This window comes from Helicoverpa armigera, chromosome 25 (genome assembly GCF_030705265.1).
Source record: "Helicoverpa armigera isolate CAAS_96S chromosome 25, ASM3070526v1, whole genome shotgun sequence".
NCBI classification, from domain to species: Eukaryota; Metazoa; Arthropoda; class Insecta; order Lepidoptera; family Noctuidae; genus Helicoverpa; species Helicoverpa armigera.
The window spans coordinates 4,760,474-4,786,506 of record NC_087144.1 but is presented as its reverse complement, the minus strand read 5'-3'; the positions used below and the strand labels follow the sequence as shown (position 1 = coordinate 4,786,506).

Here is a 26,033-nt window from a genome sequence, read left to right as displayed (position 1 = left end):
CTAATATTTAAAGCTGAAGATTTAGTTTGTTTGCTTGCATTAAGTGCGATAATCTTTCAGTTTTAGGTATAGCCTGTTTATTGAGGAATATTATAGGCTACATTTTATCCGAGTGCACGGAGTAGTTCCCATAGCACCTATGTAATTACTAAACTTTTTGAAATCATCAGAACAAAATGAGCACAAATTATCTCATAAGTAAACAATTTTTTAAGTACTGTAGGTAGTTCCAAAGTGCATTACTTATCTAGTTAAGTTGTTTTTGTAAAAATACGTGATTTTGGAAGAATAAAAGTAATTTAAAACTGGGTCGGATGCAATCTTATCAAATCGTTTTGATTTCTAATAACACTATAAATACTGAAAATTTTCAGAATCAACTTATACACTCACTGTACTTACAGGAGCTTACTTCAGCATTTTGTGAAGAAGAAAATACATAATAAAAAAGGTAAGATTTTTTTTAGAATAAACATTAATTTTTATTTAGTAAATAATTGCAAAGATTAAAGACTAGTTGCAAAAACTAGTTTTGTCTTTAAATTATACATATGAATTTATAGTGGGTGACTGTTGAAAAACACGGGGGTCGAACTTGTAGGCTCTATATGTCCAATATCCCAGGAAAAGACATGCTCTCAAGGGCACCTACATCATCTCATCTGCCTAGCCTTTTCCCATCTATGTGGGTGAGGGCTTTCAGTATAACCAGATGCAGCTGAGTATTCGTTTTTTACAAAGAGACTGCCCTATCTGCCCTCCTCAACCCAGTTACCCCGGCAACCCAATACCCCTTGGTAAGACTGGTTGTCAGACTTAGCTTTTGCCCTAACGACTGCCACAGATGTTTAATAACATGGACGCCAACACAAATAGATGGTCGAAGATATTACTTAACGACCCTATTTCCATTACAGATGAAGAGTTTCCTTGTCATCGCCCTGCTGGCAGTCACTGCAGCAGCATCAGTGATCACGCACGAGGCTCCCGAGCCTGCAGCAGATGTTCTACCCGAGGGTTCGGAGACACAGGAGCTTCAAGTAGCTGATGCAGACGAAGTGCCCATGTCCGAGATGGCAGTCTTCATCAGGAAGGTGCTGACGGCTGATGAGGAGATGCCGTTTGTTGCTCCGCGATATGATATGGGCGTGGGGCATATTATGCCTGGTGATAGATTGCTTTCTGCGTGAGTACACAATCCTTACTAATGTCCAAGTCGTGGTGGCCTAGGGGGTAAAGAACCAACCACTCGAGTATGAGGGTTCGATTCCTGGCTAAGCAAGTACCAGTGCAACTTTTCTAAGTTTGTATGCACTATCTAAGTATATCTTGGACACCAAAGATTGTGAATTTGATTTTATGTTAATTGAGATCGGGTCCTATCCCGTTTCTCAATTAACATACTTGGCAGCAGTTACGGGTACTAAGAGAGATGTCATAGGCTACTTTTTTTCCGAGTACGGAGAGTATCTATTTCGGAAACCACAGGGAACAGCTAGTACTCACAGTTAACCTTATGATCGCTTCTGGCACACTTGTACTTTTATTAATGGGTATCTTTATTGAGTTCCTGCTTTACTTTATATATACATAGATACAATTGTTTTTTGCAACCGACATCAAATCCTGATCCTAATAAGAGACACCAGTACTATGTCTCAAATATTTGGTTCGAAGGTAGAAAATAACATTTATATTTTCGTTCCAGTTCAACACACTCCCGCAATCCGATAGCAAACGTTGTTCAGACGGTAGACGTGAGGTATACCGGCAGTAACGCCATCATTGTCCTGGCTGTGAGAGCTTACGGCTCCCGCCAGGGTGCATCAGCGAGAGTCGTCGAAGGAGCCCTGGGGAGGAACTCCATCACCATCCGGCTGCAGTCCGCGAGGGGACGCGGCTTCCAGTACAGAGTTGAGATCTGGGGACGTTGAACTGAAGGATTTTAGTTGTACCTACTTTTGTAACATTTTAGTTTTATGGTCTGTGTCGTTAAATAACATGTAATAGATTATTTAATAAAATAAAAATATAAGCAAAGTTGTATTTTTTGTTCTCGATACATTGAATTAAACAGTAAATGAGGTCTTAAAGGTTAAAATGACACATCAATATTCAGACAAAACTTTAAGAACCTTGTGCCTGCGGGATTCGAAAACGTCAATTACGTAGTTTAAGAAATTGAATGCATAATGCATCTACGCTAGCTAATATTCATAATATCCCAAGAGCCTATAGTAGGATAATTAACGAAGAAGTTACCTAGCCTGAAAAAACAATTGACAAGAGCACGGTGGTCGCTCTATAGGTAAACGAGGATGACGAGTGAAAAACTATGAAAAGTATGTGTCGAAGCACCAACTGACAGAACAAGACACTTTTCTAAATAAAGCGGGTTTGAATCTTCTTTGTTCAGACCTTGTGAAGCTATTTTCCTTTCTGTTTTTTTTTTTTTGTAGCGGGAAATAATCGTATGACCTCTGCAGTTATGAGTGTAGTGGAAGGGAGCGTCATACTCTTAAGTCCACCTTTTGGAGTCTCATAGGTACCAAGGCTGCGGTAACTTCGAACAATCCCGCAACGTCAGACGTTCCTGTAATACTATATATATATGTTTCTGTATTACTAGCGGTTTCGGACAGTCACACCCGCATCCCGAGAGAACTAGTTCCAGTACCTTGACGAAATATAGCATTTGCAACCGAGGATAGTATAGCTTTAGACAGTGAAAGAATTTGACAGATAGGTTCAGTAGCTCTGGAAGTCATCCACTAAAAAAAAATTTCAAATATTTCATGTTTATAATATAAGTGTAGACAATTACTGATATCAGTGTTATCTATCGCAAAACATAAACATAGTTATCTTCTTCTTTCTTCTTCTTTCTCCTGCCCTGTTCCCAAATATTACTTGGGGTCGGCGCAATATGTCATTTTCTTCCATTTTCCCCTGTCACTCGTCATACTGACACTCACTCCCTTCCTATTCATATCATCTTTCAGGCAATCCATCCATCTTTTCTTAGGTCTTCCTCTTCCTCTCCATCCATCTACATTCATACTTAGCACACACTTTGTTGCATGCGTATCATCCCTCCTCATTACATGTCCGTACCACGACAATCTTCTACTTCTCATCTTTTCTGTAACTGGCGCTACTTTCAGACTTCCTCTAATGTAATCATTCCTCACTTTATCCATTCTTGTAACACCACACATCCATCTCAGCATTCTCATTTCTGTTACATGCACTCTCTTCTCGTCCCTCTTTTTCAATGCCCAACACTCCGATCCATACAGGACGACAGGTCTAATGATGGATTTGTAAATTTTGCCCTTCAGTTTGAGGGGCATCCGCGGGTCACAAATAGCGCTAGTTACCTGTCGCCACTTCATCCATCCAGTATTGATCCGATGCGTAACGTCCCTGTTCACCTCACCGTCACTTTGGACGAGTGAACCAAGGTACCGGAAGTCGGAGCAAACTGGTAGGGGCATGCCGGCTAGGGTTATGGTCATGGGTCCCGAAATACCGCCAAAATCACAATGGAGGTATTCGGTTTTACTCCTGCTCACCTTTAAACCCACTGTCTCCAGTCTCAGCCGCCATGCCTCCAATCTACTCTGGACCTCTGGCCCACTCTCCCCCACCAGAACAATGTCATCGGCGAAAAGCATACACCAGGGTGCCTCCTCCCGTATATCTGCCGTAAGCGCGTCCATTACAAGCAGGAAGAGATACGGGCTGAGGGCCGACCCCTGATGTAAGCCAACACCTACATTGAAGCTGGCGATAGTGCCCGCTGCGGACCGGACTTCTGTACGGCATCTGCCATACATCGCTCGGATCAACTGCACATACTTCCCTGGTATACCTTTCTCCTCAAGGGCCCACCACAAAACCTCACGAGGCACCCGGTCATATGCCTTCTCGAGGTCAACGAACACCATATGCAAGTTTTTGTGTGCACCCCTGTACTTTTCGCACAATTGGCGAATACAGAATATAGCGTCCGTTGTACTCCGACCAGGCATAAAACCGAATTGATTTCGTGCGATATCACTCTCTTCTCTCAGCCTCCTTTCAATAACTTTCTCCCACACTTTCATACTATGTGACATTAGCTTTATTCCTCTAACAGTTATCTAAACAACTGTTAATCTGTAGATATTATCCTTTTAATTCAATAATAAATTATTACTTCACCTAATTGACGAGGTGCGTGTAACGACTGCCAAATATGTTCAAATGACAACTGGAATCCACAATTGGTCAAAAATGGCCATCTATCTGTGGAACGACCGTTTAAACTGTTTGTCTATCTACCGTATTTTAAACCAAACTTCTCTTTGATGTTAATGAAAATTTGTATACAGGTAGTCTAGACCCCGAGAAAGGTCACGAACTTTTTGTCCGGATGATGGAAGACACGGGTGGAAATACCTTGGTAAAACACAAAATGAATTTGTCGTCTTTTAATATGCTTTCCCCACAAAACGGCTGAACTGATTGAGCTGATATTGTTGGGAATAAGTGTGTGTGTGCATAGATAACGTTTGAGGAGGTGAGGAGGTGTGGAGTATTTAATGTTAAAAGTAAAGTATAAAAGACAAACATTATGATAGAGTTCTCACGACAAAACACGGTTATTGTTTGTCTACAATAGGTCAAGTATAAATCCATGATCAAGTTTTGCAAGCGGGCACCTCTCTCACCCTCAAACTGTAGTACAAAATGTTTTCAAAAATATATTATAATAATTATCTTATCGTATGTATGTTATGTATTGTATTCTTTCTCCTGCCCTGTTTCCAATTTTCCTTGGGGCCGGCGCAATATGTCATTTTCTTCCATTTTCCCCTGTCACTCGTCATACTGACACTCAATCCCTTTCTATTCATATCATCTTTCAGCCAATCCATCCATTTTTTCTAAGGTCTTCCTCTTCCTCTCCATCCATCTACATTCATACTTAGCACACACTTTGTTGCATGCGTATCATCCCTCCTCATTACATGCCCATACCACGACAATCTTCTACTTCTCATCTTTTCTGTAACTGGTGCTACTTTCAGACTTCCTCTAATGTAATAATTCCTCACTTTATCCATTCTTGTAACACCACACATCCATCTCAGCATTCTCATTTCTGCTACATGCACTCTCTTCTCATCCCTCTTTTTCAATGAGCAGAAATTGTCTCATAAGTAAACAATATTTAAAGTACTGTAGGTAGTTCCAAAGTGCATTACTTATCTAGTTAAGTTGTTTTTGTAAAAATATGTGATTTTGGAAGGATAACAGTAATTAAAAACTGGGTCGGATGCAATCTTATCAAATCGTTTTGATTTCTAATTTCACTATAAATACTGAACATTTTCAGAAACAACTTATACACTCACTGTACTTACAGGAGCTTACTTCAGCATTTCGTAGAGACAAACTTAAAGAAAATATAAAGGTAAGATTTTTTTTCGCTTGAATATTATTTTTTATTGAAAAATGAAAAACTAGTTGCAACAGACTAGCTTTTTTCTGTAAATTGTGCATATGAATTTGTTTTTCGTTGGTATGATAGGTACGGTAAAATAACATAAAATGTGAGACAGAGACATGCTCTCAAGGGCACCTACACTATCTCACTTCCTGAGCTTTTTCGAAACTATGTTGTAACTCTTTCAAGGATCGAATGTTTACCCCTTTGTGAGACTGTTTGTCAGACTTACTGGATTTTGACTACCCGTAACGACTGCCAAAGATAGGTACTCCTTGGTAAGACTGGTTGTCAGACTTACTTGGTTCTGACTATCTGTAAAGACTGCCAAAGGCTGACAAAGAAGATATTACTTAACGACCCTATTTCCATTACAGATGAAGAGTTTCCTTGTCATCGCCCTGCTGGCAGTCACTGCAGCAGCATCAGTGATCACGCACGAGGCTCCCGAGCCTGCAGCAGATGTTCTACCCGAGGGTTCGGAGACGCAGGAGCTTCAAGTAGCTGATGCAGACGAAGTGCCCATGTCCGAGATGGCAGTGTTTATCAGGAAGGTGCTGCTGGCTGATGAGGAGATGCCGTTTGTTGCTCCGCGAAGTGGAATGAGCTTGGGGAATATTGGGGCCAGTGATAGACTGCTTTCTGCGTGAGTAATACTTCTTACTTATAATAGAAATCCGAAAGTAACTGTCTAGCCCGCTTTCATGCCAAAATGACCAAGCCGATTACAATAGAGGAACATACTAAAATTGGGAACAGACAATAATTCCCCCGGGACGCAAGTAGCTTATATGATAATAGATCTTCCATAGCATAGCATACGAATTCTACACACTTCCTGGACTAATATCTTTCTTAAATAACTTAATTGTAGTTCCCGTCACAAAACTGTGCCACTATGAAGTTAGCCACGTGAGTCCTCACGCATGTGCTCTGTAGCTAACTTCAGACAAGCAAAGCTTGACTTGACAAGCACTGTACTGGGTAACACGATACTCATCGGCTATCTGGCTTGACATGATAATTATAAGCTAGTGAGGTCATTCCCAAATACTTGCAATATGTCACAAAAAATATTATGTTCAAAAACATTACACTTCTTGGCAGTCGGTAAAAAGTATTTTCATTGTTCCTTCCAGGTCAACGCACTCCCGCAACCCGATAGCAAACCAAGTTCAGACGGTAAACGTGAGGTATACCGGCAGTAGCTCGATCATCATCCTGGCTGTGAGAGCTTACGGCTCCGGCCAGGGTGCATCAGCGAGAGTCGTCGAAGGATACCTGGGAAGGAACTCCATCACCATCCAGCTGCAGTCCGCGAGGGGACGCGGCTTCCACTATAGGATTGAAATCTGGGGACGTTAAGTCTTCTTGGAGATGGTCAAATTTTTGTTTAGATTAAGTTTTGTTTGATGTAAGATTTTAAGTGATTAAATAAAGGTTTAGATATTATTTTTGTTGTTTTCTGAAGACCTCTTTTGATTTGACAAAATTAACCTACGCACTCAGAGACATTCAATGGTTTTATGGATTTCTTTAATCACTCGTTTTACCCTTTGGGTACGGAACCCTAAAAATTATAATTCTTCTGATAAGATTAAACATCGATTAATTACTGACTTAATTGCAATGTTTTTAAAATTATGTAAGCTATAGGGGTTACACAAACTCTCTAAATATTTTATTTCAATTTATTACTTAGGTTTATTCTTTTTGAATTCTTTTGTTTGTTGTTAATTATCATATTAATTAGAATGTCTAATGACAGTCCAATGGTCTAAACTCTAGCTAGCTAGACAGTTTATTGTTTCTTATTTTGAAGTTCAGCTTTGTGCCTTAAAATTAATTAAAGTGTCGTGTCATGAATAATGCAAATTGTTATATGCAAGCCATATAAAAGCAGGCATTTTACTTGGATGATTATTAATTATAGTTACTTTCATTTGATTTCTTTACTTCTTACTTCTTTCTTTACTTTTCTAAGTTTGTATGTACTTTCTAAGTAATCTTAGACACCAATGGCTGATAAAAAGGTGAAGGAAAACATCTTGAGGAAACCTGGACTATAAAGTCTGAAATCACCAACCTGCATTGAGCAAGCGTGGTGATTAATGCTCAATCCTTCTCCGTGTGAGAGGAGGCCTGTGCCCAGCAATGGGACGATAAAAATCTGTAACAGTACATTGGATTATGATGAATACTATGAATATTTTTCTGAGCGTTTACCTATTCTAATCAAATATTTTATAGCATACAAACTTATATTTGTGTCATCTTCAGCAAGAAAAACACATGAACACAATGCCTATAATTATATCATAAGATAAAGTAATCCTTTTTGAAAATCTTATCAATTGTTGTTCAAAACAACCGTATTACTTATGATAAGTTTATATTTTTGGAACAATTTCAAAATTATTATCTACGAGCTAAAAATATAGATCATTAAATAACAACCTACTTTACGTGTTGTACCTAATTTTTCTTTTTTTTAATATATTTTGGTTATTATTATTTGTAACTTTGTTTAATTCAAGGCTGTATATATTGTTACTGTATTGTATGTGTTGAATAATATAACTTACTTAGCTCAAAAACTTGATGTGTACCAGTCAGACAAGATGTGTGCCAGTACTCAATTATAAAAGTCAAGTTATTTTAAGTCTTACCCCCACACATAGAGACATTTATAATGGCGTCCACGGCCGATTTCGAGACCTCGAGAACAGCAGCCGCGCTTGTGACCACTAGACCAACGAGGCAGTCAGAGACATTTAATAACTACTTAAGTCACTCCTTAGTGATTCTTTCTTTAATTAATTTTAAGGCACAAAGCTGAACTTCAAAATAAGAAACAATAAACTGTCTAGCTAGCTAGAGTTTAGACCATTGGACTGTCATTAGACATTCTAATTAATATGATAATTAGCAACAAACAAAAGAATTCAAAAAGAATAAACCTAAGTAATAAATTGAAATAAAATATTTACAGAGTTTGTGTAACCCCTATAGCTTACATAATTTTAAAAACATTGCAATTAAGTCAGTAATTAATCGATGTTTAATCTTATCAGAAGAATTATAATTTTTAGGGTTCCGTACCCAAAGGGTAAAACGGGACCCCGGAGGTTATATTTTATCCTGATACGGGCAATAGTTCCATTTTAAGATAAGAGTTCTCAGCGCCCAACACTTGGCATATTGCAATTCGTCGCACGGCAATATTGCTATAAATATTTAACAGGCGCTTGTTTGTGTTGACAAAAGAAATAATTTAGCATTACAATTAATTTATGAAATGCATAATTTAACTTATTGTGGCTTTTAATGTTTTATTGTTTTCAGTATTTTGCACAAACATAAGTTATGTTTAACCGATTTAAAAAAGAAGGATCTCAGTTTGACCTGTACGTATGTGCGATTATATAACGTTAGGCTAAACCGATTTTGATGCGATTTTCTGCATGATATTTCTAAGATTTAAGAGAAAGTTTGAAGTCAGTTTTGTGAAAAGTTTTTCTATGATAAAAATATCTGTTAGTGCCTGATGATAAAATATTTAACTGAAAACTGATACAATTTATCTTCGATACCAATAACATTCTATAAATGACGTAATAAAACTGCTCGCAGCGGTTTCCTAACCAATAAAGTTTAAAACTGTGGCAACATTGGCCGGGCTCCAACTGTTGACAAATCGCGTACTTTTCCAAGATACACCAGATTTATTCCTTATAGATCTTCAGTATACGTGTATCTTTTTCTTTATACTGAGATTATATATCTAGTGATTTCACGTGTAACGATTACAAATTCGTTTATTGCTTAACTAGCTTCCGCTCGCGTGGTGTATTGATAAAAAGTAGCTTGTGTTAATCCAGGGTATCTACATACCAAATTTCAACCAAATCGGTATAGACGTTTTTGCACGAAAGAATGACAAACATACATAAGTACATGCATTCTGACAAACTTTCACATTTATAATATTAGTAGGAAGTAGGATAACTTTGATGGGACAGCATCGTATGTAACTTCAACATCATTGTAAAGATCATGTTCAATTTTTCTTTAAGGTTTCGTTGAGTTACGAAAAACTCAGACAATAACTTCGTTTAGACTGATTTTCGGCGTCTTTGGGAGGTTGATTAGCTCGATCAGCCAGACATATGTGGCGCTCACGTAGACACAGAATGGGACGGCAATTCTACAAGACCAGAGTGTGATCGGACATTAGGACTGGTAGAATAAATTGTGTGGACTCTAGTTTGCCACTTATAGTACTCTATAGTTTGACACCCCACGTACCACACAGACACATAAACGCCTTGCTAATATTTACCCGCAATTGTGTAAGTGTGATATGCTCTTATATTGTTATCAGGATAGGTATGAATGTAACAAAACCATGTAACGGATTTGATTAAGATGTTCAAATCATAACTTTGACGACAATTTAACGAACTTAAAATAATGAAGCATCTGTCACGAGCTGTTCCATTCGAAAATGTGTGCTTTTCAATTTACAACACGAATTGATTCTAATATTGCTACTATACTCTTACAAAAATCATGAATGTAGGTATACATTTTCTATGTGTATTGCATCGTAGTCTAAATATTTCCTATTTCAAACGTTTAAATGTGAAATGCTAACTTATGAAAACTGGATCGAAATGTTACCGATATATTTGAAATCGCGTGCTAGAAATGTTCAATTCTAAAACGCTTCTTATGTAAGGCGGACCGATACGTCTAGAGAAATGTTACGTGATTTCAAGTATTCCCATTTAGCCTGAAAAGCGGGTGTACACAAACACCATTATACGGTTATTTTAAAGTAATGTAGGTATGTGAAAATATGTGTTTGTTTTCTTCTTTTTAAAATCTCCTTGAAGAACGTTATAAAATGGTTTTTATCTGTAATCAGATTGAGAATGCTAACTTTCTGAGTAAGCAGGAAGATAATCTCTGAAATAACTTATCTACTACCTACGAATGTTTATAGGTAGGTACATTGGGTACAAAGTCACACGTCATAGTTTCATACATTACATTTGTGAAGAGATTGTATGAAAGATTGTGCGATTTGGCACAAGAGTCTACTTACGAAATGACATCAGATAGAAAGGTAACAATGGAGAAAGAAGACATCCTGCGCCGATCTCGAATAATACAGTTGGATAAGGAAGTGGAATGATGATGATAGAAAAGAGTTTATAGATCTTACGATGGAGAAGGAAAATGCTCACATCATCCTTTTATTTTTTTTACCCAAATTTTATATAACACTGACCAAGAAGTTAGAAGACTCAAATAGTGGATATAACCAGTTTCAGGCTTTAACATCACACTATTTTCCTTAACCGTTATCTATTTTGTACCAAATACACACTAAGAAAGTACTTACAAATAACTTTGAAAATTCACATTAATTAACGTTTATCTGGATTAAAGCCTAAGAAGCAAAAGTCTTAAATATTGCGAAATATCGTTGTAATATCCACGTGCCTAGCCCAACGAGGAAAACCACTGAAGATAAAAATAATGACTTTAACAAATCTTATCTAAATGATATTATTTATAGAAATTCTACAAATCAGGTGGTCATGGACGGTTTCCTGAAATCATATCGGTTACTAGCACTACATCACGCACCCGGATACATATGGTTTACGGCATTCCTCTGTGGGCTTTCTAAAAAAAGAAATATTTTTAAAAAAATCGGACCAGAACTTTCCTATTAAACAAGCAATTTGCTTTATTTGCTTGTTTAATAGGAAAGTTCTTTAAGCCTAATAATTATCAGTATACGTTGAAAATTATTCAAGTAGAAATATGTTGCAAAATAATTAAAATATAAGAAATATGAATATTTTAGTATAACATAGGTATAAGATTGGCTTTGATAGCATGGCGGTAGTGCAAAGTACAATGGCCTACGTTCAGCACTGGACGGCGATTGGCTCAGCTGATATGATGATGATGATGAAAGTACAATGTTTAAAGTTTTGTATGACAATGGTGACTCATGCTTATGTATACCCAGAATACACGACGCAATTTATCTTACTGCTTACGGCTTGCTGACCTGACTCGGAACGTGCTGATTCTGATTTTAAAAGACAACATTATTTTAAGGTAAGGTAAGTTAGAACTAGTAAAGAGATGAGGCTAGATTATTTTGAGTTTTTATGGCACCGAGACTGAGGTGAATATTTGCTACCAATTGAAAGATAGCTTCCCCGGCCACATGAAGCTAGTATGCAAGCCAGGGGCCAGGATAATCAAAAGTTGCGGTCTACTCCTATCCTAAAATAGAATTTCATTCACAACCTGTCCTGGCTTGTAAACTAGCTTACTACCTTTGTCGTCACAGCCTAAAAACGTCCACGTTTGGATGAAAAAGCTGAGGGGATTTTGCTCAAACTCACTGCGTTGGGCATGCATGTTGGTCAGCGCAGTGTGGGCTATTTTTAGATTTGGAAATACGGTTTAGGTTCAAAAAACGCTTACTAGACTAAAGCTTTAAGCATAGAAATGGAGATAGTCTTGTCTACATGAAACAGAAGCATTAGTTTGCTAGCTTAACGAGACTGCTTGCTATTATAGACTGAGTAAGCCTCCTGTATCCAGAGCACTAGGTCCAAGGATCACAGTTTTTCTTATTTTCGTTTTGAACGATGACTTATGTTTTGTTCATATAAGCTGTTGCTTCTAGTTAAATAGATATTTACAGCACTACAAATATTTATAATGAAAATGAAAACTATCCCAGTAAAAAGCCAAAGCTAAGCGTTAAGTAGGGCACGCAGTGATACATACAGTGATCGGGAGGCATTTATTTCTTTTTTTAGTTTTAACTGTTGCTTAGTATATAATTGCTTATTTGTCTAAAATCTTGTGACAGGAAGGAAGGTGCGTCAACTCTCATCGTATGCACATCAGTGGTAACTGTCATGCACCTTAACTCAATAGTAATAAGTACGACTATCCTATAAAACTGTTACCACTGACCTGAAGTTGACTGTACCTACACCATAATCTTACCACACTTAAACATTGTGTTTCGTTGTATAAATCCGATAAATTAGTTATGTGATTGGATAACTGATAAAAGTAATAATCATCCGATGTTGGATAAGCTACTTAAATCACTTTCAATTTGATGATAGGTATCAATTGATTAAGATTTATTCGTTTGAAATATAATAGGCGGAAAAGGCGTGATTAGCTATAAATAGGTATAGGCTTAAGTGTGGGTTTTTCAGGTTTTTTAATGAGTTATAGATAAATCTGACACGACCGGAGAGAGATTTGGGCTATGAGAGTAAAGGAATAGTGAGTGCACTTGTATCTGCGCAAATGCTCGTGCACTATAATATGTCCTGCGCAGCTGGCTGATCTCCTTATATGAGAACAGCCGCCGTGGCCGAACTCGACGGACTCGTGGACGCCAATATTATACATAAAAAGTTTTAAAAAGTTCAACGGGAATGGTCATGTCTCCAGTCCTGCGATTCTATAAAATTCGATCAACAACTCGCATTTCACTTCGATTCGTAATGTCATTTCATACTTTAGGGGAGGTAGGGGAGGGATGGGCACTTTTTCACATTTATTGCATAAAAAATTCAGATTTTACAGATAATCAACTTTTATTGTCATTTCTTATGTTTGGCTAGATAAAATCAAAGAGCTATCCTAAAAATTACAATCAGTTTCAACATTACGAGATATTTAAACGGTTTCAATAAAACCGTCGACACGTCAAAATTTTGTTTAGTCTGACATGCTTTAGTTGGTACTTACGTAGTGTTTAAAGTTACTTTTTGCTTTTTAACAATGCGCTTAATAACATCTATAGAATTTTAGTAAAACCAGAATTAAATTGTTGACAATGCCGCGAGCAGCTTACGAAATTCGTCGGCCGCGCGCGACTGTCACGGGCCTCGGCAACGGTGCCATACATTTTCATAGGTTGACTATTGTCGCGTCCACGGAATTCCACCTTTAGATCGAAGTCGAAGTGAGAGTGATGTCGAAGTGAGTTGTGATATTTTATAGAATCGACATGCAGGTAAAAAGCAGCGTACAAACTCTTGTTTTCATTTATTAGGTCAGAAGTTTTAGCCGGAAACCTTAAAGAAAAACATATTAAATTTAGCACTATCCTTATCTACCTAGCCTTTTTAACACGCTTTTTTCAACTATGTACATATGTTGGGGTCGATTCTAGTTCTAGTAGTCTAGTTGGAGGCAGCAGCGCAATTATTAGAATTAAAAACTATTCTATATTATATATTATTATATTAAAAGTCGTGGTGGCCTAGTAGGCAAAGAACCAACCTCTCGAGTAAGTATGAGGGCGCGGGTTCGACTCCAGGTCAGGCAAGTACCAATGCAACTTTTCTAAGTTTGTATGTACTTTCTAAGTATGTCTTAGACACCAATGACTGTGTTTCGGATGGCACGTTAAACTGTAGGTCCCGGCTGTCATTGAACATCCTTGGCAGTCGTTACGGGTAGTCAGAAGCCAGCAAGTCTGACACCAGCCTAACCAAGGGGTATTGGGTTGCCCGGGTAACTGGGTTGAGGAGGTCAGCTAGGCAGTCGCTTCTTGTAAACCACAGGTACTCAGCTGAATCCGGTTAGACTGGAAACCGACCCCAACATAGTTGGGAAAAGGCTCGGAGGATGAATTAAAAACTATTCTAGTAAAAAACCTACATATCCTACCTTATCTACATATTTACAAAAAAAACTATGTATCAAGAAATTCATCCGCATCGCTGTCAGCGGGGATCGTGCCCAAAAGGCTGGCTGCATTGCCACGCTGGATGGCAATGCATATTCTTTGACTGAAGTATGGGCCAGCCTTTTGTGTTTAATTAACAAAAGATAATTATCACTTTTCCTTATTTTTCTGTAATTTGGAAAAAAAGAGGAAATAGAGATTAAGGGAGATAAAACACGAATAATTTCTATGAAACGAATACACTTAACGACTTGATGAGTGTCTGAGTCATGACAGTATCTTATCATTTTATATCTGTTTTACTATATATTGGTGATACTTCTGATATTTACTCACATTCAATCAGTGGTTCTAAGATAGTTGTTGACTTCTCAACTAATACAGAATATCAAAAACGTAAGGCCCTTTTTTAAAAAAAATATTTTTCTTCTGTTTGGTAACTTAAGAAACTACATTAAATTAAACAAACTTTTCTTGCGATTTTACCCGCGTCCCGTAGTAACTATTTGCAACACCCTGGGATAGTATAGCTTCCCAATAGTGAAATAAATTTTCAAATTAGTTAAACATTGAAAAAATCAGTTAAACATAGAGGAAAAGTATCCTTTGCCTTAGTTAACTTTTCTTACCTGTATCATCTTCACCGTATATTCTAAACCAAACCATATACTTGAAAAGCATTTTTTCCCTGATTGTTTCATAATTGTTGATTGTTTACAATAATTGTTACATTTGTTTATTTCAGATGAAGACTTTATCTCTGATCGTGGTGCTGGCAGCACTTGCAGTATGCACTCAATCTGCCAACCTGTCGCAGGGTCACCCCAGTGCGTTCTGCAGACTACTCTACAGGTTCGTAACTCATCACTTACATGCTTGAGAATTCAAAGTCAACGGCTCTTTTTATTTCAAATAAGATTATGAAAGCTCTTTCGAAACGTCAAGCTATTTGTCCCATGGAGAAGAACCAGCATTAAACTTCATAGACACTCTTTTCAGTCGCCAATTTTCTGCAAGCCTATTATACCCACTGTAGACTTTTGAGTCGGCTGATAGGAGTTCAATCGGGCTTTTAAAATGGTTTTAGAGATGTGTGGTAGTGGGAACATTGCAACGGCTAACTATCGGCCGGCAGAATGTCGGGAAGTAACCAAAAGGTTTACTCTAAGGCGACTCTAAGGGATTCATTCTCAGCAGTCGTGTTTGCGTTTTCTACACCACTAAAGCAACAAACCACCACTAATATTCACCTATCTTTACAGGAACTACTACCGCAGAAACGCGATCCCCAACGCAGTGCAATACCAAGACGTGACCTACAGGTCCACTAACTCCACTGTTCGTATCAGCTCTATCAGGGCTACAGAAGTCGGTGGCACGCAGTTTGGCGTCCCCAGCATCAGAGCAGGAGGAGTAAACAGGAACAATGTGACCATCAGATTGACGTCAGCCAGAGGCCGTGGCTACTACTACATGGTCGAAATCTGGGGACGATAAACTGAGGAGCAGTTTGGATGTCAACGACAATGATAGGCTTTTTGATAAGGACTTGTGATGCATTTTGAAGTTTTTTTGAAAAATAAATATAGTTTTTGTACCAATTTTTCTTGTTTATCTTTATTTCCCTAGCAACTTATGCACTTTTTATTCCACTTCAGAGATCGTCGGGGAAATTTTAGAAAACTCTGACACTAGGGATTATAAGGAGATTAAACCTGCAGCTCACTTGATAAGAAGCAGTTGTCCAGGTTTAAAACGTGCACGTTGTTTCTATTTTTTCTCGGAAACTCATTGATTAAGATGCAAAGAAACATGTTTTTTAGGAACCTCAAACTGACATTTCCTGAGAGTAGATACTGACTAAACTGAATTTATGAGGTTAAAGGATGTTTGGAAATCCGAATTGAAGAACCTCTTCCTTTTTGGGAAGTCGGTTAAAACGATAACAATTTTCATATTAACAACTATAAGAAGAGCTGCGGAAACTACTGAAGTTCATTTTGATTATCTAAAAATTATTTTCATTGATAACGCAATAGTATAATATCTAATCAGAATGATTAAAGCATCAGCTGTTAATGTATCTAGAAGGTTCGCGCATCTTGTTAAAGTTCTAGGAGAATTTTACGTCGTTCCGCAACTAAGTTAAGTGAAATATTGATCCGAATTCGTTATAGTACCTTAACTATAGAAAGGACATACTATTGTTTGTAAAGATAGTAAAATGGTTTTTACGACTTAACTATAGAATTTGTTGCCTAGTTAGGTATAATAAACAATTAGGACCAAGTTTACCGACTACAGTTTGAACCACTTTCCAAAATGAAGGAGGTTCACAAATCCAATGCGTGTATGTTTTTTCAGAGAAAAAATGATTACTATGTATAGCTCTAGCCTCTTGCATTTTCTAATATAAATTGCATTTCGCATAATATAAATGAGTAATTAAACAAACGAACAGACATACGAACATAGAAATCAAACGCGCATTTTTACATATAACTGCTATCGTAATATTTATGTACCTAAAAAAGATTACTAGGTAATATTGACTCCCAATCATAGCTAATCTGATAAAAATGTCGTAACTACATATACATGACTTGTAATATTTTATAGCTTATATCCAGATGTTTTAATAAATTCATGTATTAAATGACTTATTATTTACTTTATTCATCATCTGCCTCGCTTTTTCCCAACTATGTTGAGGTCGGCTTCCAGTCTAACCGGATTCAGCTGAGTACCAGTGCTTTACCTATCTGACCTCCTCAACCCAGTTACCCGGGCAACCCGATACCCCTTGGTTAGACTGGTGTCAAACTTACTGGCGTCTGACTACCCGTAACGACTGCCAAGGATATTCAATGACAGCCGTGATCTACAGTTTAACGTGCCATCGGAAACACAGTACCTAATTGGTGTCTAAGATATACTTAGAAAGTACATACAAAGTTAGAAAAGTTGCATTGGTACTTGCCTGACCTGGAATCGAACCCACACACTTGTACTTGAGAGGTTTCTTTGACCCACTAAGCCACAATGGCTTTTTTTTTACTTTGTTATGTAAACAAAAACAATGACATACAATTTATTGGTTTTTATTATGATCAAGGATATGATACACCATTGCAACTCTTACCAAATCATATTAAATTAAACACGTTAATATACTGGTTAAATATGTCGATTAGCACAAAGAAAAAAATTAAATACTTACGCAAAAAAATGTTTTTATCAAACAAAGGAAGTAAATAAAAATGTGCGACAATTAGAACACCATATAAGAGTCAGTCATTACGAACAACGGAAATTCTCCCTTGAAAACTGACAGCTTTCAACTGATCAAAACATTCAATACTTGTTCTCAAACTTTATCTCTGCTTTACACATAATGTTGTAAATTATAACAACATAACATAACATAACCACTGAATGGATTAGGTTATTTTTTTTACAATTCGCCATAGAATATCATATAGTATACGTGATGGGATTTAATGTGATTAGGTACGACGCACCCGATATTTATACAGGTATAAGTACATATACGTATTTATAGGTATATACATACATCTGAATTAAAAAAAACCCTTCTTTCTGTTAATTAACAAAAGATTATCACTTTTCCTTATTTTTCTGTAATTTGGAAAAAAAGAGGAAATAGAGATTAAGGGAGATAAAACACAAATAATTTCTATGAAACGACGACACTTAACGACTTGATGAGTGTCCGAGTCATGACAGTATCTTATCATTTTATATCTGTTTTACTATATATTCGTGCTTCTTCTGATATTTACTCACATTCAATCAGTGGTTCTAAGATAGTTGCTGACTTCTCAACTATTACAGAATATCAAAACGTAAGAAACTTTTCCTGAGAACTTTGAAACTATATTATAATAAACTGGCTTTTCCCGCAGTTATATCCGCGTCTCGTAAAAACTACTTTGCCATACCCGGATATAAAATATGTACCCGGCTTATAATGTACCTTCACAATAGTGAAAGAATTTTTCAAATCGGTTAAACATAAAGGAAAAGCAACCATTGCCTTACTTAACTTTATTTAGCTATATCATCTTTATCATCATATTATCGTCATAACTCAAATATCGATTCTTTCAGTTTCCAATAATTGTTGTTTGTTAATTTCAGATGAAGACTTTATCTCTGATCGTGGTGCTGGCAGCACTTGCAGTATGCACTCAATCCGCCAACCTGTCGCAGGGTCACCCCAGCGCGTTCTGCAGACTACTCTACAGGTTCGTAACTCATTACTTACACAGTTAAGAATGCTGTCATTGAACATCTTTGGCAGTCGTGACGGGTATTCAGAAAGTCTGACAGTAAGTCTGACACCAGTCTTACGAAAGGGTATTGGGTTGCCCGGGTAACAGGGTTGAGGAGGTCAGATAGGCAGTCGCTCCTTGTAAAACATTGATACTCAGCTGCATCCGGTTAGAATGGAAGCCGCCACTAACATACTTGTGAAAAGGCTCGGGTGATGATGACAGTTAAGAATTCTATCTCCAATTATTTTCCCTCTGCAGGTTTATAAGACCCCTTGCAGACTGCAAATGTTTAGTCAGCTCATAGTTTAATCTAGCTATCGATCAGTATGCAAATTATGTTTGTGCACTACAATATGTTCTGCGCAGCAGACTGATCACCTTAGAGAGATACAAGCCGCTGTGCCGGATGACTAGTTTTGGCCACCCGTTTATATTATAAGTCTATTCCTATTATGTTAATATTTTTATTACCTGGGCGACCAAAATCAACAGTCAACTATCGGCTAACAGTATCTACGTCAGGCCGTTGTTGCCGGAAAGTTTATTCTGCAATGTATGGGGACTCTAAGGGTTTCATTCTCAACAGTCAAGCTTGCAAGCTCTACACCATCAAAGGAGTCAATCAATACTAATATTCACATATCTTTACAGGAACTACTACCGTAGAAACGCGATCCCCAACGCAGTGCAATACCAAGACGTGACCTACAGGTCCACTAACTCCACTGTTCGTATCAGCTCTATCAGGGCTACAGAAGTCGGTGGCACTCAATTTGCTTCCCCCAGCATCAGAGCAGGAGGAGTAAACAGGAACAACGTGACCATCAGATTGACGTCAGCCAGAGGCCGTGGCTACTACTACATGGTCGAAATCTGGGGACGATAAACTGAGCAACAGTTTGGATGTCAACGACAATGATAGGCTTTTTGATAAGGACTTGTGATGCGTTTTGAAGATTTTTTTTGTAAATGAATAAAGTTTTTGTACCTACTTTTTTTGTTTATTTTTATTTCCATGGCAACCTTTGCACTTTTTTATTCCACGTCAGGGGAATTTCAGAAAACTCTGATACTAGGGATTGTAAGGAGATTCAACCTGCAGCTTACTTGATAAGTTGTCCAGGTTCAAAATGTGCACGTTGATTTTATTTTTTCTCGGACGACACTCATTGATTAAGGTATAAAGAAACATGTTTTTTAGGAACCTCAAATTGACATTCTCTGAGAGTACTGACTAAATTCTGAATTATTGAGTTTAAAGGATATTTGGAAAAACAAAACAATGTTTTTGTAATTCATTCTATAGGTAGTTAAAAAATACAAATATCCGAATTGAAGAACCTCTTCTTTTTGGAAAGTCGGTTAAAAACGATAACAATTTCCATATTAACAAATATAAGAAGAGCTGCGGAAACTAGACTTTCATTGATAATGCTATAGTATAATATCTAATCAGAATGATTAAAGCGTCAGCTGTTAATGTATCTAGAAGGTTCGCGCATCTTGTTAAAGTTCTTGCAGAATTTTAAGGTCGTTCCGGAACTAAATTTTGAGAACAGGACCGCTCATGAATCAGTAGTAAGTTGATTACCATGTGCAATAGAACAAAATGGCGTGTATTTCTGCGTGTCATATCTGCGCAAATTAGATAGACGTCATCGTTACATAAACGGATAGATTTTATCAATTAACCATTATTGCCATGATTTTTCAATATTTGTAGATGTATATTGATAAGGATCTTTTCTTTAAAATAGGTATAAGTTTCTTTGTTTTGGTCGTTAAATTTCACTGAAATATTGATCCGAACTTCGTAATAGTAGCTTAACTATAGATAGGATATAATTATTGTTTGTAAAGATAGTAAAATGGTTTTTACTTACGACTTAACGATAGAATTTGGTCGCCAGTCAGGCAAACAATTAGGCCTAAATTTACCGACTACAGTTTGAACCACTTTCCAAAATGAAGGAGGTTCTGAATTCAAATACGTGTATATTTTTTCAGAAAACAACTTTTTACTATGTATTAGCCTGTTGCATGTTCTAATGTAAATTGCTTATAACTTAATATAAATGAGTAATTAAGCAAACGAACAGACATACAAACATAGAAATCAAATGCGCATTTTTACATGTACCAGCTACTTATCATAGTATTTATGTAAAAAAGATTACAAGGTAATATTGACTTCCAATCAGAGCTAATCTGATAAAAATATCGTAACTATATATAAAAATGACTTGTAATATTTTATAGAGCTTATATCCAGATGTTTTAATAAATTCATGTATTAAATGCCTTATTATTTACTTTGTTCATTATCTTCCGAGCCTTTTCCTAACTATGTTGACCGCTTCCAGTCTAACCGGATGCAGCTGAGTACCATCGCTTTACAAGGAGCGCCTGCCCTGCCTGACCTATTCAACCCAGTTACCCGGGCAACCCAATACCCCTTGGTAAGACTGGTGTCAGACTTACTGGCTTCTGATTACCCGTAACGACTGCCAAGGATGTTCAATAACAGCCGAAACCAGTATATCGTGCCATCCGAAACACAGTGGTATCTAAGATATATTTACAAAGTACATACAAGCTGAGAAAAGTTGCATTGGTACTTGCCTGGAATCGAACCCACACACTCGTACTTGAGAGGTTGGTGCTTTACCTACTAGGCCACCACGACTTATTGACGCATAATTTATTGGTTTTGATATTATCAAGGATGTGATACACCAACCTTTAGCGAGAAAGTGTAAAGAAAAACATAGGTACCTATTCATTTTGGCATTATCCTTATCTCTCTCTCTCTCTTTCCTGCTATGTATCCCACATGGTGGGATCAGCTTTCCTAATTTTTCTTCTCCACTTCGCTGTACATTTTGACCTTATCTGTCTAGCTTTCTTGCAACTAAGTTTGCGTCCCACTTCGACTTTTCTGACGGAATTTCTTACTTCGTAACTCGATACCCGATATACAACATGTAACGTAATTAACGCACACCCTCAAATACCCCAATTAGAATATTATGTTATAATCATAATACATACACTGAATTTTTAATTTATCATGTATATGCATTGTTATTTACTAAATTAGTTATACCAATTCTTGGAGAACTTTTTGGTCATACTAATCGCGCCGCGCGCCGCGCGACTCGACACAACATAACGAAACTACGGAAAAAGCCGACAATACACGAAGTCTTATTACTTTGAGTTACGGCCTATTTGAATTTATTTTGACCGTACAGGGTTAGTATGACAATAATTTCCGTAGTCTTAATTATTTTTGGGATAAAAAATTACCTATATTAAATATGATATAAGTAAATCGAGTCAGTAAACGATTCTGAACAAACTAATTTCAGGATGTGCGTTAATTAAGTTACATGTTGTATATACCTAGCTAAAAAACATATGTATATGTATACATACATTAAATAAAATTATACATAGGTATACATACATTAAATAAAATACATTAAAATGCAAAAAATGTTTTTTTTCAAACAAAGTAAATAGAATAAAAATGTGTGAGAATTCATTACAAACAACGGAAATTCTCCTTTGAAAACTGACAGCTGTCAACTGGTCAAAACATTCGATACTCCTAACTTTATCTCTGCTTTACACATGACGTTGTAAATATTTCGCCATAGAATATCTTAAAGTATATGTGATAGGATTTAATGTGATTAAGTACGATACACCCGATGTATAGGTATACGTACATATACGTATTTATACATACATCTGAATTGAAAATCACCTCCTTTATGTTTAATTAACAAAAGATAATTATCAGTTTTCCTTATGTTTCTGTAATTTGGAAAAAAAGAGGAAATAAAGATTAAGGGAGATAAAACACAAATAATTTCTATGAAACCTTTACACTTAACGACTTGATGAGTGTCTGAGTCATGACAGTATCTTATCATTTTATATCTGTTTTACTATATATTGGCGATTCTTTTGATACTTACTTACATTCAATCAGTGGTTCTAAGATAGTTGCTGACTTCTGAACTAATACAGAATATCAAAAACGTAAGACCCTTGTTTTTTGAAAAAAAAAAAAAACATCTTAAAAAGCACAAAAACTTAAGGAACTACTCGGAGAAAAAATTTATACCCGGAGTATAATGTACCTTCCTAACAGTGAAATAATTTTTCAGATCGGTTTAACATAGGGGAAAAGTATCCCTTGCCTTAGTTAACTTAGCTATTTCTTCACCGAGAAACAAAAAAAACTAAATATGGCATAAAAATCCAAACTTAGGTAAATATTTTTTTATCGATTGTTTCAGTTTCCAATAATTTATGTTTTTGTTAATTTCAGATGAAGACTTTATCTCTGATCGTGGTGCTGGCAGCACTTGCAGTATGCACTCAATCCGCCAACCTGTCGCAGGGTCACCCCAGTGCGTTCTGCAGACTACTCTACAGGTATTTATCATTTACACAATTAAGAAACAAAGTCAAAATAAAAAAAAATATTTCAAATGTTGCCTATGAGACCTATTTCGAAACGTCAAGCTACTGCGTCTGATAGGAGTTCAATCGGGCTTTTAAAATCAATTTAGAGATGTGTGGTAGTGCGCACATAGCAACGGCCAACGCTATCAGCCGATAGAATGTCGGGAAGTAGCCAAAAGGTTTACTCTAAGGCGACTCTGAGGGATTTATTCTCAGCAGTCATGCTTGCGTTTTCTACACCACTAAAGCAACAAACCACCACTAATATTCACCTATCTTTACAGGAACTACTACCGCAGAAACGCGATCCCCAACGCAGTGCAATACCAAGACGTGACCTACAGGTCCACTAACTCCACTGTTCGTATCAGCTCTATCAGGGCTACAGAAGTCGGAGGCACGCAGTTTGGCGTCCCCAGCATCAGAGCAGGAGGAGTAAACAGGAACAACGTGACCATCAGATTGACGTCAGCCAGAGGCCGTGGTTACTATTACATGGTCGAAATCTGGGGACGATAAACTGAAGAACAGTTTGGTTGTCAGCGACAATGATAGGCTTTTTGATAAGGACTTGTGATGCGTTTTGAAGATTTGTTTTGTATTAAAGTTTTTGTATCCACTTATTTGTTGGTTTTTATTTCTCTTGCAACCTACTTTGATTTGTATATTCCACGTCAGAGGCCTCTACAAACTCTGACTAAACATGCAGCTCACTTAATAAGAACCTCTTCTTATTAAGAGAGCTGCATGTCTACTTGACTGTTAAACGGGTTCAAAACCTGCATGTTTCTATATTTTCTTGGATGGCAAATAGATAAGGGTATAATGCTTTTTTTAATCTAGAAATTGGCATTCCTTGACAATAGTCAATAGTGGCTAAATTTAAAGATCAGCGGAAACTACATAATGATAAACAAAAAAAAATATATTTCACTAATAAAGTTCACAAGTAATGTGTTCATAACCCTCCCCCAACCGCACTGTTAAATCAGCATAGCTTTCTGCTAGCTACTGCTACTAGAAAGCATCTCGAGCAATGTTCAGTGACGACAAAAAGTTTTGCACGAACCCGAATTATTTTTTAAATAGGAACTATTACACCCCTCTGTAATATTTGTAATCTTTATAGGGTTGGATTAATAAATGTATGTACACAAAAACAATGACATGGAATAAGATTTTTATTTTTATTTTTTTATTTTTCTTTTTTATTTATCAAAAACACAGCTAATTTAATCTTTACAGGCACTTAGCCTAATACGACAAAATTAGTTACATTATATAAAACTTAAAAATTTTAAATTACATTATACATACGAAACTAAACATAATATCACAAAAATAATACCGCTAATAAAGTTTTAAATACTGACAATACTATAGGTGGCCCTTGTGAACTCATTCAGCGAACAAGTAAACAAATCGACTCTACTCGACACTGTGTTGAGCGTGCGGGCGGCGCGCGTCAGTGGCGCTCGCTGCAGCAGGTTGGTGCGCGCGCTCGGCACCGCCAGCAGCTGCGGCCGCCGCCGCCTACTCACATACCCATCCGGCACGCACATGCGTAGCTCCATAAGAATTGTGGAGTTAAATAATTTACCTCGCAATACTTTAAATAATTAAACAGCCAGTGCCACTTCCCGCCTAGTCTCCAGTTTGAAGTATCCCACCATACCCAACACAAATAATGTTGGGTATAGTAGAGGATAGCCGGGGTATACCCTGTATATTTTTAAATACAAAAATCGGGTGAATTTATTTTGTATTATCCTCTCAACCATGAATTTGTATTTGGCTTCACTTGGTCCCCATATCACTGCACAGTACTCGAGGTGAGATCTAACCAAGGCGTCATACAAAGCCTTGAGAGCCCCCATATTATTAAAGTCATTAGCTTGTCTCAAGATGAAACTTGGCAGTAACATACATAGCTTACAAAAAATCAGAATAACATATCTATTGGCCTTTTATCCAGGACGTAGCAGTACCCGCAGAAAGCGGTTTCAAGCTGGCGGAAGCTGGTAACTTGTAAACACGACATGACGTTAGTAAATTATCTACTGATTAACAATTAACGTTTTAATCAAATTTTACAAACAAAAGGGCGTATATTTCTGCGTGTCACCGCAAATTATATTAATGTAATGTCATCGTAAACTAAGCGGATAGGCTTTATCGATTAACCAGTATTGCCATGATTTTAAATATTTATTTTGTAGATTTAAATTGATTAAGATCTTTTCTTTAGTATAATGTTGTTTTCTGGTTTTGGCCGCCGAAGTTCATGGAAATCTTGATACGAATTTTATAATATAGCAGCAAGAGGAGATTTAGAATAGGCAGAAGAGTCGTACTTGTGTATGTATATGTATATAATATAACAAAATGGTTTTTAGGACGTGGCGGTAAAATTCTAAAGATTTTGATAATTTCTAACATAAATTGGTTAAAAACGTAAACAAAATTGTATCATTATAGCATCATTAAATACTGAGTAATGAAGCAAAAAACCAGACATACAAACATACAAATCAAACGCTCAGTTTTACATATGTATATCAACCTCTTATAATCATTACTATGTAAAAAGATTACAAGGTAATACTGATTTCCAATCAGAGCTAATCTGATAAAATTTGTTGTAACCATAAATGACTTGTAATATTTTATTGAGGGTGTATCCAGATGTTTTAATAAATTAATGTTTCAAATGACTTGCTTATTATTTATATTTTTATGTAAAAAAAAACAATAACATACAATTTATTGGTTTTGATAATGATCAAGGATATGATACACCAACTTCTGCTAGCCGTCACGTCAGTTTCCCATTGCTTGTTGATAACTTCAGTTTTCTGTCACATATGTATCTTTAGAGACACCCTCAGTTTTACTGGTTCCATCACATTAACGATGAGTTGCACCATTTAACTATAACCGAACCATTTTCATATGTTCATATCGGTGCTTTGACGAATGGGCGACAAGTATACGGCTGGTTATA

At 36.8% G+C, this 26,033-nt stretch overlaps 6 protein-coding genes across 7 annotated transcripts in view; 5 read left to right on the top strand and 1 right to left on the bottom strand.

Annotated features, from left to right (window-relative positions):
- The window catches only part of LOC110381626 (calbindin-32), a 144,319-nt gene that overhangs the window by 37,351 nt on the left and 80,935 nt on the right, over positions 1-26,033 (bottom strand). The window lies entirely within an intron of this gene.
- Positions 297-2,046, top strand: LOC110381635 (uncharacterized). Its single transcript, XM_064041425.1, has 3 exons — positions 297-451; positions 918-1,186; positions 1,709-2,046. Exons 2-3 carry the CDS (start codon positions 918-920, stop codon positions 1,932-1,934), a joined length of 495 nt encoding a protein of 164 aa, XP_063897495.1. The 5' UTR covers positions 297-451; the 3' UTR covers positions 1,935-2,046.
- Positions 5,309-6,946, top strand: LOC110381625 (uncharacterized). Its single transcript, XM_021341976.3, has 3 exons — positions 5,309-5,461; positions 5,872-6,140; positions 6,634-6,946. Exons 1-3 carry the CDS (start codon positions 5,324-5,326, stop codon positions 6,857-6,859), a joined length of 633 nt encoding a protein of 210 aa, XP_021197651.3. The 5' UTR covers positions 5,309-5,323; the 3' UTR covers positions 6,860-6,946.
- On the top strand, positions 14,592-15,853 carry LOC135116648 (uncharacterized). Its single transcript, XM_064041499.1, has 3 exons — positions 14,592-14,648; positions 14,998-15,104; positions 15,515-15,853. Exons 2-3 carry the CDS (start codon positions 14,998-15,000, stop codon positions 15,747-15,749), a joined length of 342 nt encoding a protein of 113 aa, XP_063897569.1. The 5' UTR covers positions 14,592-14,648; the 3' UTR covers positions 15,750-15,853.
- Positions 18,064-19,541, top strand: LOC110381622 (uncharacterized). Its single transcript, XM_064041538.1, has 3 exons — positions 18,064-18,118; positions 18,414-18,520; positions 19,202-19,541. Exons 2-3 carry the CDS (start codon positions 18,414-18,416, stop codon positions 19,434-19,436), a joined length of 342 nt encoding a protein of 113 aa, XP_063897608.1. The 5' UTR covers positions 18,064-18,118; the 3' UTR covers positions 19,437-19,541.
- LOC135116607 (uncharacterized) lies at positions 22,490-23,571 on the top strand. The gene is made up of 3 exons (XM_064041551.1): positions 22,490-22,600; positions 22,893-22,999; positions 23,314-23,571. Exons 2-3 carry the CDS (start codon positions 22,893-22,895, stop codon positions 23,546-23,548), a joined length of 342 nt encoding a protein of 113 aa, XP_063897621.1. The 5' UTR covers positions 22,490-22,600; the 3' UTR covers positions 23,549-23,571.

Bases quoted from the DNA above. Each gene is read 5' to 3' on its own strand.
- LOC110381635 (XM_064041425.1), top strand. From the start codon at position 918: ATGAAGAGTTTCCTTGTCATCGCCCTGCTGGCAGTCACTGCAGCAGCA. The intron at 1,187-1,708 runs GTGAGTACACAA...TTTTCGTTCCAG, and splicing joins GGTGATAGATTGCTTTCTGC to TTCAACACACTCCCGCAATC.
- LOC110381625 (XM_021341976.3), top strand. From the start codon at position 5,324: ATGCAATCTTATCAAATCGTTTTGATTTCTAATTTCACTATAAATACT. The intron at 5,462-5,871 runs GTAAGATTTTTT...TTTCCATTACAG, and splicing joins AACTTAAAGAAAATATAAAG to ATGAAGAGTTTCCTTGTCAT. The intron at 6,141-6,633 runs GTGAGTAATACT...TGTTCCTTCCAG, and splicing joins AGTGATAGACTGCTTTCTGC to GTCAACGCACTCCCGCAACC.
- LOC135116648 (XM_064041499.1), top strand. From the start codon at position 14,998: ATGAAGACTTTATCTCTGATCGTGGTGCTGGCAGCACTTGCAGTATGC. The intron at 15,105-15,514 runs GTTCGTAACTCA...CTATCTTTACAG, and splicing joins TTCTGCAGACTACTCTACAG to GAACTACTACCGCAGAAACG.
- LOC110381622 (XM_064041538.1), top strand. From the start codon at position 18,414: ATGAAGACTTTATCTCTGATCGTGGTGCTGGCAGCACTTGCAGTATGC. The intron at 18,521-19,201 runs GTTCGTAACTCA...ATATCTTTACAG, and splicing joins TTCTGCAGACTACTCTACAG to GAACTACTACCGTAGAAACG.
- LOC135116607 (XM_064041551.1), top strand. From the start codon at position 22,893: ATGAAGACTTTATCTCTGATCGTGGTGCTGGCAGCACTTGCAGTATGC. The intron at 23,000-23,313 runs GTATTTATCATT...CTATCTTTACAG, and splicing joins TTCTGCAGACTACTCTACAG to GAACTACTACCGCAGAAACG.